This window comes from Mustela putorius, unplaced genomic scaffold (assembly GCF_011764305.1).
Source record: "Mustela putorius furo isolate JIRA1106 unplaced genomic scaffold, ASM1176430v1.1 tig00001012_pilon_pilon_pilon, whole genome shotgun sequence".
Taxonomy (NCBI): domain Eukaryota; kingdom Metazoa; phylum Chordata; class Mammalia; order Carnivora; family Mustelidae; genus Mustela; species Mustela putorius.
The window spans coordinates 5992118-6004433 of NW_025421531.1; the positions used below are offsets into that span (position 1 = coordinate 5992118).

The 12316-nt window shown below is 42.1% G+C and overlaps 1 protein-coding gene across 2 annotated transcripts in view; it reads right to left on the reverse strand.

The window, feature by feature from the left end:
- KCNH1 (potassium voltage-gated channel subfamily H member 1) overlaps positions 1-12316 on the reverse strand; it is a 381772-nt gene that overhangs the window by 314885 nt on the left and 54571 nt on the right. For both annotated transcript variants that reach the window (XM_004775315.3, XM_004775314.3), the window contains exon 5: positions 10273-10391. In XM_004775315.3, the coding sequence (XP_004775372.1) occupies positions 10273-10391 (119 nt within the window). The remainder of the gene's footprint in view (positions 1-10272; positions 10392-12316) is intronic.

Sequence of the window (12316 nt, forward strand, 5' to 3'; positions counted from 1 at the left end):
CGAGCCCCACATTGCTCCCTGCTCAGTGAAGAGTCCTGTACCCCTCTCTCTGATGAGGTGCTCTCTCTCTCTCTCAAATAAATAAAACATTTAGAAAATATATATACAAGGGCAAAAATATATATATGCGCACATATATATATATATGCCACCATATACATATATGGCACCCATATATGTATGTATGTATATATATATATATATATACATATATATATATATATACAGGGGCACCTGGGTGGCTCAGTGGGTTAAAGCCTCTGCTTTCAGCTCAGGTCATGATCCCAGGCGCCTGGGATCCAGCCCCACATCGGGCTCTCTGCTTGGTAGGGAGCCTGATTCCCCCTCTCTCTGCTTGCCTCTCTGCCTACTTGTGATCTCTGTCAAATAAATAAAATCTTGAAAAAAAAAATACACACACACACACACACACAAACAAGGAGGTTTACTGAAGCATTAACTATAATAGCCAACAACTGGTAACAGTTACATATCCATCAACGGGGGATAGCTAAATAGATTTGGATATAGTCATGCAGGGGAATATAAAGCAACTACTAAAAAGAATGAAGGGGATATGTACTCTTAGGGAAATACCCCGAATATACAATTAAGTGAAGAAGAAAAAAATGTGACTTAAATATAGTTTGACCTCATTTCTTGTTTAAAAAAAAAATCAATATAAATTTATACAAACATATTATAATAAAACTCATACACTATTTAAAAATGGTTACACCCAAGAAACAGTGGGCATTTCACTTTTTACTTCATATGCCTCTGTTTTAAAATCTGCTAAAAGGGGCACCTGGGTGGCTCAGTTCATTAAGCATCTGCTTTCAGCTCAGGTCATGATCTCCAGGTCCTGGGATCGAGCCCAACATCAGGCTTCCTGCTCAGCAGGGAGTCTGCTTCTCTCTCCCTCTTTTTCTCTCTTCCTTTGCCCCTCCCCACTGCTCATTGTCTCTCTCTCAAGTAAGTACAATTTTCAAAAATAATAATAAAATAAAATCTGATAAGAACCTGTTTTATTCCCAAAAATTGAAATTTTTTTCTTATTGAAATATAATTAACATATAACATTATACTAGTCTCAGGTATACAACCTCATGATTTGATATATGTATATATTGTGAAATGATCACTACACCTAGTTAAGCATTTTTTTCTTTTTCTTTTTCTTTTTTTAAACAAAAGTCTTGGCAACTTTCAAATATCCAAAAATGTATTGTTAACTATACCCACCATTCTGTAAGTTACATCCCAAGGATTTATTCACCTCATACATGGAAGTTTGTACATTTTGAACCCCTTCACCCCTTTCTCCCACCCACAACTCGGCAGCCACTAACCTGTTCTCTGTGTCTGTTCTCTGTCTCTCTGAGCTCAGGGTTTTGTTTGCCTATTTGCTTTGAGATTCCACATATAATAAGTAAGATCACAGAGTATTTGCCTTTCTCTGTCTGACTTATTTCACTTAGCACTGCCTTTAATATCCACCCATTTTGTCCAAAATGGCAGGATTCCCCTTTTGAGAACTTTTTTCAAAAGGACTTAATGAACCGAACACTGAAACTTAATATTAAGCTAATCTTGTTGAGCATTTAGTATATGTCATAGTGCTTGAGTTCGGAAACTTCCCTGCCCCAAACAAATCTATGGGCACCTATTACTCTCATTTGCGCTCACTGCCTCCACTTGAAAACAAGGAAGAGGAAGAAATTAAAGCTCTCAGAGATGAAATGCCCTACATGTAACCACACAACTGGACACGCTGCTCAGTGGGTTGGAGCTGAGCGCTGTTTCAGGCCGGCACTCCAATCCCCTGCATGAAGAACAGCAGCAGAACGCTGAAACGCACGGCACTGGCCAGATGTCCGTACAGAGAGACAGAGAGCCTCGTGCGCTGGACCTTGCGCCTCCTAGGGACCTGGCTGCATGATGTTCCCGGGCTCCAGCCACCACAATGGCAGATCTCAGACTACATCCTGACCTGGCTCGCTCAAAGGGAAGGACTCAAAGAGGAGGGGACAGGGAAATGTGGTTTCCCCTCCCGGTCTTCCCCACAGCCATTCCAGGGGGAGAAGGGCGGCCGGCACGGCAGCAGAGTGCTCCCAGACACACCAAACACCAGCAGGGTCACCCCTACGTGAAAATCAAGGTGAAATCCTACAGAGCAGGAGCAATGCTCTCTCAGACACTGACAGTGACCCTCCGCCCTATAAAGGCAGAAAGCATGGTAGTAAATTCAGAAATGTGCCCCTTCAAATCCCACTTCAGGAGAGGATTCTCTACCCAGCAGCAGGTGCAGGTAGCAGACAGCCTCCTATCAGATTCCTAAGGGATGGAAACCCCAACTTTCTGCTGAGGCACTACCAATGGCTGATCAGGAGAGTGGCTGAGAGGCATGACCCTTCCACCCTGTGTGGGACTCCTCTAGTCCCCGTGTGGGACTCCTCTCTGCTGCAGAGCCTCCCTCCGATTTGCACTGTGGTCTGGTGCTCCCCCAGCCCAGGGCTGCCTCCTCCCCCTTTTCTTTCATCAATGTTACCCAGCGTCTGCATCCCACAAAACTCAACACTTGACAAAGGTCCTCCAGCCAGACGTACATATTGACTAAGATACTTTCAGAATCTGAAAATAAACTGGTCTGTAAAAGAACAAATGCTCAAACAAACGGAGAGCAAGGGAACAGGTGCCCAAGAACAGCAGACAAGGTGGGCTTTGTTCTCCATCCTGAGATGAGGGAGATCATGGACCCCTACTACATCTAAAGCCAGAAGGTCTGGAATAACCTTGGGCTGAATAACAGCACAGGACTGGGAAGAAAAGAATGCAGAGAAGGAACCAACCTAATCGGAAATGGGTTGGGTTTAAAGTTACATAAACCTGGTTCTCAATCCAAAGTCCACCATGTCCTGCTGGGTGACCATGAACAAGTTAGTGACCTTCCCTATGGCCCCGTTTCCCCCTCTGTAAAACTGCTCTGAGCTGCCCGGAGTATTGAAGATAAGAAGCACAGAGCCTAGCACATAGTAAGTGCCTCCTTCTTTCCTACAATCAGTCCAGGAGGGAGACATAGGAGTAAAGTGAGGGCCAAAGCCACATTGCCAGAGCTCAGGGAAAAATAGTCAAACAGGGAAATAAGTTCTCCTTGAAAATACCAAGTTCAATCCATTTAAAAAACAAAACTGCTATTTCCAGTGCACTTGAGCTTTGTGTCAAATTTTTCCTACAAGGGGGAGAGGCCAGGCATATCCATACTCGTACTCAATCTCCATTTGGCTAATGGCACCAACCAGTGAGAAAACTGAGCAGGAAACTGGCTGCAAGCTATGGCCAGGGAACAAAGCTCTCTCTGTTTCAAACTTACTAGCCATCTTCCAGTTTCCAGTCCAGGAAGTTAGGCTTGGAACTTGTCACTCGATCCTAACAAGTGAAAATCTGAACAAACCCCCAAAACTGACAATTCTTAGATCTGTCAGAGAAGTGAAACTGCAGGTAAATCATTACACCAAAAACTACAGTAGGAGGCAGGTGAATAAAAGTGACAACCTGCCAGAGAAGAAACCCATGAAAAGAAGCTTCCACAAAAACTAGCACCAGATAGGAAAACCTATTCCCAAAACTGGCAAATCTCTGGAAGCTCAGTGTGGCCAAGTCTGACAGTTACAAAGTCCAGGGAGAGCCAGCTGGTTTTGTGAGTTTTATCTCCAAGAGCTGTACCAGATCCTCCCTGAAAATCAGAGAAAAAATCCCCTCCTGTTTCTGGAACAGGAGAACAAATGTAACTATATTGAAATGCACCAGAGCATTCTATTCTCTTTCAGAAAGGCCTGCCCTTAGGACAAAGTGTATAACCAGAGCCTAAAGCGTTGGGTTTCATGGAGCCTCCCTGCCCTGGGGGAAGGGAGGGAAATACCCAGTTCTGGGCCCTCCTATATAATTCATTTGGCCGAAGTAGGGGAAATACTCAGAGGCATTCATGAAATTCACATCCCAGGGGCATAAAGTCCCTAAAACACCTAAACATAGAATTATACAATGTTGCCTCTCCCTGACCCATCACCCCCATACCTCTAAAGGCCTACTTACCCATGAGCCTTTGCCTAGCACATCCAAGTTCAGCTTTCAAAACATTGCAAGTCATACTAAGAGCCAAAAAACAGTCTGAAGACACACGGCTAGCATCAGAACAAGGCGCAGCCATGACAGGGGCAATGGAATTATCAGACCGTGAATTAAAACTATGATTAATATGTGAAGGGCTCTGATGAAAAATGTAACATGCAAGAACAGATGGGTTATTTAAGCAAAGCAATGGAAATTCTAAGAAAGAACCAAAAGGAAATACTAAAGATCAAAAACACTAAAACAGAGATGAAGACTGCCTTTGATGAGCTCATCAGCAGACTGAGCAAAGCTGAGGAAAGAATCTCTGAGCTTGAGGATATGTTAATAGAAACCTCCAAAACCAAAAAGCAAAGATAAAAAGTGTAGGAGTTACTTGGACAGTGGGGAGTCAGGGCCAGGGTCCCCAACAAGAAAACATGGAGTCAGGACAGCTAACCTCAACGGCACTAACATTCTGTTCACAGCTTAGACAGGGCCCAACCAACATTCTGTTTTGCAGACTTTGCAGAAATGACTTCTGCAAAATGTCCTAAAATAAAACAAGTAGCCACAGAGCATTTGTCACTATCATGAGCAAGGGGCAGCTAAGACAAAAGCTCCTAGTAGTCAGCCCAAAACAACCAACAGCACTTAGACATGAACCTAATAGGTAGACAGATACATGATCAAAGCCCTGACTGCTACAACTCAGCACACCCTGGTTGCTTAAGATGGTTCTGCAGAAGAGCTCATAAAAACCCCTAAACTTAGAAACTCCAACAGCAAGCCTCTTGGGTCCCCTCCTTCGTTGAGAGCTTTGTACTCGTGCTTAATAAACGTTGCCTTGCTGCCCACCAACCACTCTTTGTCTGGTCTACCTCTTCATTCTTCCAAGTAGTGTGACCAAGAACTACAGGTGCTAAAGGAAGAGAGATCCTGTAACAAAAGTCCAACAGAATAAGTAAATAAAACAGAATATCCAGGAACTGTGGGACAACTGTCAAAGGTGTAATGTGTGTAATGAGAACACCAGAAGGGGAAGAAAGAGAGAAACAGAAAAAAAATATCTGAAGCAGTAATGACTAGGAATTTATGCCCAATTTGTGTTAGACACCAAATCCCAGGTGCAGGAATCTCACAGAACACCAAGCAGGATACAGGGCCGCAAAACAAACAAACAAACAAAAAAACCACATCTAGGCATATCATATCCAAATGGCAGGAAATCAAAGGTCAAGAAAAAATCCTGAAAGAAGCCTGAGGGGAAAAAAAACCACTTAACTTATTAGGAGCCAAGATAAGAATTACATCTAACTTCTCAGAAACATAAACAAAAGAGAGCTGACTGGATATTTAAAGAGTTGAAAGAAGAAAAAGTAAACACCAGCCAAGAATCTTATACCCTATGAAATTGTCTTTCAAAAGTGGAGAGGTGCCTGGGTGGCTCAGTCAGTTAAGCATCTGCCTTTGGTTCAGGTCATGATCTCAGGTCCTGAGATCAAGTCCCACTCGGGGCTCCCTGTTCAGTGGAGAGCCTGCTTCTCCCTCTGCCCCAGCCCCACCCCTCCCCCATTTGTGCTTTCACTCTTGCGCTCTCTCTCTCTCTCTCAAATAAAGAAAATCATTTATAAAAAAAAGTGAAGGAGAAATAATGACTTTGCCTCAAAAAAATTAAGGGAATTTGTTGCCTGTAGAACTGCCTTGCAAGAAATGTTTAAAGAAGTTATTCAGAGAGAAGGAAGATAATACATGTCAGAAACTCAGATCTACACAAAGAAAGAGCATCAGAAAAGGAAAAAGTAAAGATAAATAAAAACTTTTACTTTTCATTTTCTTAAATGATGTAACAGGTAACACGTTGTTCAAAATAAAATAGCAACAATGTGTTTAATTCTATATGAATACATATTTATTAATATTATATATACATATATGTGTGTATATACATATACATCTATGGATATGTGTGTGTATATATATATATACACATATATGTATGTGTGTGTGTGTATATATATACATATATATATATACATATATATGCTTACCTACACTTATGGATAATGACAGCAATGATACAAAAAATAGAAGGCAGGAATCAAGAATTAGGATTATTTTGTTACTATATAAAGTAGCTGCACTACCCATGACGCAGTACAATGTTATTTCGAAATAGACTCAGATTAGTTGTAAATATATATTGCAAACTCTAGGGCAACCACTAAAAAAGTAAAAGAAAAAGTATAATATGCCAAGAAAGGAGAGAAAATAGAATCATATAAAACACTCAGTTAAGGGGCACCTGGGTGGCTCAGTGGGTTAAAGCCTCTGCCTTCAGCTCAGGTCATGATCCCAGGATCCTGGGATCGAGCCCCACATCGGGCTCTCTGCTGAGCAGGGAGCCTGCTTCTCCCCAACCCCGCCTTCCTCTCTGCCTACTTGTGATCTCTGTCTGTCAAATAGATAAATAAAATCTTAAAAAAAAAAAACACTCAATTAAAACCACAAAAAAAGCAGAAAAATTGGACAACAATATAGGAACAAAGACCAAGGGCAAAATATAGAAAACAGTTACAGATATGGCAGATATTAATCTAACTGTATCAATAATCACTTTAAACGTCAATAGTCTATGTATGCCATTTAAGACAAAGATTGTCCAAATGGCTCAAAAAATAAGATCCAATTGTCTACAAGAAACCCATTTTAAATATAAAGGCACAGATAGATTAAATAAAAGGGTGAAGAAAGATATAGCATGCTAACACTCAAAAGAAAGCAGAAGTAACTACATTGATTTCTGGCAGACCAGACTTCAGGGCAAGAAAAGTTATCAGGCATAAAGAAGGGTATCACATGATGATAAAGGGGTCGATTTTTCAAGAAGACAACAATAACCCTTAATCTGTATGTGCCTAACAAGAGAGCATCAAAGTATGTGGGGCAAGAACTGGGAGAACTACAAGGAAAAATGGATGAATCCACTATCCAGTTGGTGACTTCAAGAATCCTCTACAAGAAATGGACAGAACCAGGAGGCAGAAAATCACTGAGGTCGTAGTTGAACTCAACACCACGATCAATCAACCAGATGTGACTCACAATCTATAAACTACTTCATGCAACCACAGCAGAATTCATGTTCTTCCCAAACTGCCCTGCAACATTCAGCAAGAGAGACCACATTCTGGGCCATGAAACACACCTTCACAAACTTAAAAGGAAGAAAGCATATGTCTACTCTCAGATTACAGTGGAATTAAAACTAGAAATCAGTAACAGAAAGATAGCTATCCAATCCCAAGATGCTCAGAAATGAAGCAACACATTTCTAAATAACACATGGGATCAAAAAGAACTCTCAAGAGAAATGTTAAAATATTTTAAACCAAATGAAAATGAACAAAGAAATTGTGCCCATTTGTGGGGAGCAGTGAGAGCAGTGCTTAGAGGAAGATTTATAGCACTGAATGCATATACGAGAAAAGAAGAAAGAGTAAAAATTAATAATCTAAGTTTCTACCTTAGGAAACTAAAAAAGAAAGAAGAGCAAATTAAATCCGAAGTAAGTAGGAGAAAAGTAATAATAAAAATTAGAGCAGAAATCAATAAAAGTAGAAATAGAAAATCCTTTGAGAAAATCAACAAAATCAGAATCTGGTTCTTTGAAAAGATCAGTAAAATCCATAAGCCTCTGGCCAGGCTAACTAGTCCCTGAAATGGGACCCAGATGTCTGCCTTATATTGCCAATCAATGAGCAACTACTTCTGCCAGAGGAGGTCAACAAAAGCATGAACATCACTTCCTTTCTTTCATCCACTCAATCAATTTAAACAAAACACAAAAACCACTAATGATAAGCATCTACTATGTGCCAGACACTGTTTCAAGTGCTTGGGATGTATCAATGACGAACAAACAGAATAAATAAATAAGTTCTATAGTATATTAGAAGGTACTAAGTGGAGAAAAAGAATAGGAGAGAATTAGGAGGTATGAGTATTTCTATTTTCTCATGAATGTTTGTGTATATATATGACATACATATTTGCATATATCTATTAAGCAAATATTTTATTTTCTTCCCTCTCTTATTCCCTTATCAAATATAAGATGTATTAACAACAGTTTACACCTCAGTTATTTAAGTTACAGAATACCAAAGGGAAGAGTAAACATCCCCCAAAGATTTTGCACCCTCTCCGGTGGAAAGAGTTGGCATTTTTGGTTATATGCAGGATAACTGGATCATGTTAGGTGGAAGTATGACTCTGTAACTCTCTTTATTTGGTGAGTGAGTATGGTTTAAGGAAATGTGTATGACAGGATGACAGGGGGTGAACTCTAATGATTAGTTTTATAGGTCAACCTGGCTAGGCCACCGGTACCCAGTTATTCGATCAAACACTAATCTAAGCATTCCTGTGAAGGAATTTTGTAGATGTGATTATCATCTACATTCAGCCAACTTTCTGGAAAGCAGATTATACCCTATAATCTGGGTGGGCCCCATCTAATCAGTGGAAAAGCCTTAAGAGCAAAGCAGAGGAAGCATAAATACCATCTGTGGACTTTAGCATTGGATCCTTCCAAGAGTTTCCAGTTGGCTAAGCTGCCCTACAAATTTTGGACTCACCCAGCCAGTCCCCATAGTCTCATAAACCAACTCCTTGCAAGAAATCCCTGAATATATAAATAGCCTTGTGGTTCTCTCTCTGGGAGAACCCTGACTGATGCAGGTAGCCCCCCAGAGAAAAAGACACTTGAACCAAGACTTGCAGCTGGTGAAGGAGTTGCCACACAAGACATCTGAGAGAAGAGCGAGCCTGGTGTGCACGAGGAGCAAACAGCAGGAATGCAGCTGAGTAAGAGTCAGCAAGGCAGAGAGCAGCAAGAAAGGAGATTGCTTTGTTAACAAAAAGCAGCAGCAGGGACAGGATAAGTTCAGCCTGTATGCCAAAAGGTCTCCTTTAGATTTCCTTCCATGATGTACTGAGCCCACATCAGGACCAAAAGCTATGCTTCCAAGTGCCTTTTCTTCTCAAACGTGACACAGGTGAATGCTCTCATCCCCACTGTTGGCAGAGGTTCTGGGATGCCGCAAGATCACCAGTAGTGAACCATCTAATATTCAGAGCCCTGAACATAAGCTGCACCAAGCTGGCTATTCCTCCCTTAGGGAGCCGGGAGTCAGGCTAGAGATGACCCAGTCATATGAGCAAGGGCCAAGCACGGAGGGCCATCAGCCGGCAAACAGAGAGCTTATGTTGTCATCTCTGGGTAAGACGGAAACATGCCATGCGCAAGGGTAACACTCTTCACTCTCCACCCAGGCTGAGTGGGAAAAATGAAGGCCAGGCACCATCAAAGATGATACACAATTTGGATGCAGAACCACCAAAACCGGTAAGAATCACTGGGGTGCATTAAACCTAGTGAACCCCCTTGCCCTGGCTTCCCAGCCACTCATTTGTCCCTGCAACAGGGAACATACCACCACCACAGGTTTTCCTTACGACAAAGGTTACCAAAACAATGATAAATTCAAGTACTTTTATTAACCTGGAAAGATGTTCATGATTATATAAAGTGAAGAAAAGGTAACACAAACACATTAAATATATGCATTGATTCTTAGATACATTTGAACTTCATAAATATTAACTATGAAAAAATGTATTTATTGTTCTTTAGGTAATAGGATATACCTAACAAAAACTTAAAGAATGCATACAAAAATTATAACAAAGCCATCTGGTTAGTGGGACTGCAGGTGATTTTTGTTTGTTTCCTATTGTTTTCCTCTAATATGTATTGATCAAATAATGAAATTATTTATGGTTTATAAATAAACACCCCTTCATACATGTAGCACTTCTACCTTCTTTCCTACTCTCTCAAGGAAATGAATTGACACATGTAACCTCAATAAGCTGGACTGGAATGGTCTGCAGACTCCTTTTACCTAACGGAAAATCCAGAGGTCAAAGGACTGAGGTCACTTTCCCAAAGTCACACATCATGATGTATGCCCAACCAAGACATGAATCTGAGGGTCCTGAAGGTCCCTTCCAAACCATGCACTTGTTCTGTACCCTTTTCTTAGTGCACAGACCCAAGGAAGTAAGGTTTACGAAGAGCTAGCCCCTTGTCCTTACCTCGGCCAGGCGGGAGTGCTTGTGGACATTCTCGCCTTTTTGAACGCTGGGAGCCAGCTGCTGCAGGACACCCCTGCTGCTCGTCAGAGCTCTGGTCAGCCGAGCAAACTTCCCCCAGCCTGGAGCATACAGAGGAGAGAAAAGACAGCTTCAATCACGTACTGAAGGTCACGGACATTCACACCACCGGTTACACTGTTGGGAACCCACACACCGACTGTCCCCTGGGCTCCTGTGAGTTCCTCTGCATTCCTCCCAACCCAGACTGGCTCTCAGAAAAGCATCTAGACACACTCAAAGTTGTGTAGCAATTTACTTTTACCTGCACTTTCACTTTGTTCTAATCTTAGCTTTGTGACGTAAGTAGGGCAGGTTTTAGTCCCGTTTTACAAATGGGGAAACCAAGGCACAGAATGCCTAGACAATTACAAAGATTCTAGAACCCAGATCTTTCCACTCTGGCCCAAAGCTTTCCCACTAGATGATACCAGACAGTTGAGTTATTTCTCTGAATTTGTGACTGGGCTCAGGCTGCTCCCAACCCACACATGGTCTGATCTAGCAGAGACTGAGCTGGTTCCAGGGGTGGCAAGGACAAGCTAGTTGAATGGCCGTCCAGTGCCTTACAATCTCCAAAGCCAGGGGAATAAGAAATGAATCTAATACCCCTGGGTAGGTGGGGAGAAAGCAAGGGCATATTTTAGCCTGTTCTGGGATGGGGGAAGGACTCTTGGTGAGAGGTTCCCCAAATAACAGGAATCCCAAAGAGCCTAGTACTGAACTTGGATTTTTTCAGAGTTAGGCTCTTTTAGCTGGAAACAAAACTGCAATCGAATTCTGCAAGGCTTTTCAGGAACAGAAAGTATATTTTTCCATCAGGTAAAGCACAGCTGTGCATGAAAAGATCAGCAAGGGCTCTGCAAGCGCTCGGTCCAACCCACCCCTCCGCTGCCATCACTACACCCCCACCACGACCAAACTCTGACACAGATGATAAGAAGGAGATGGCATGACAGATACCCCAGACCCTGCCCGGCAGGGAGCTCAGGGTCCTGGTCCATAAGCTGATCTAGCACAATGGATGAAAAGAAAGATCCCTGGACCTCTGGGCATTTCCCCAGGCTCTGGCTAGCCTCTTGTGCTCTGGGCTAGCCCTGAAACCTTTCCAGGAATGGGGATCTCAAAGGAGTGGCTCTCCACTGGCTGAGTGGAAGGCAGGGGAAGATGAATGGGTGTTCGATGGGGAAATGGACCAAGACTGTAAAATTCTCCATCACACCTCTATCAGCATGGTCAGGCAGAGCCTGAAGGAAGGCTTTCTGAAGGAAGTAAATAAGTTCTCTTCCAAGTTACACCCCATGTTTTCCTTGCTGAAATATAGATATTTTCTAATGGGCCTGATGAAAAACTTCCTTCATTCATGTATTAATTCTGTAAACATAATTGTTACATGCCAGGCATAGTGCTAGGTACTGGAGATAATAAGATCAATAAGATATGGAACCCGGCTTCAAAGAGCATGTACCCCAGCAGGGAAGACTGCCCGATAAATTTTTAAAAAGCCGTGATATGGAAGCTAAGTTCTGAGACAGACATGAGTATAGGATGGTATGGTCAAGACTGTTCGGAGAAGGCATAGCTTAGGGCTAGGGCAGAGGAAGTGACACCAGAACAGAATTTTGAAAGATGAGTAGGAATTAAAACACAAGAAGAAAAAGAGAGATGTTATACACAGAAAGCACAGCACCTACGAAGGCAAAAACCATAAAACAGAGTAATGTGTCAGTGAAGAGTAAGACAACCTAAAAGGCTAGATGGAAGAGGCACAGCTGGTAGAGGGAAAAGGGTGAAGACCATGGCCTGAAGTGATGTTAAAGTGGTTGCCAGGGGCCACAGGGAGAAGAATGTCAGTGGTAAGAACCAAGATAACAGGTTAAGAAATTTGAACTTCATCCTGAAACCCATGGGGAACCAGGAAGGAGTTTTAATAGGTTGGGAAGGAAGAAACACACCAACTTCACTTTAGAGAAACAGAATGGGAACA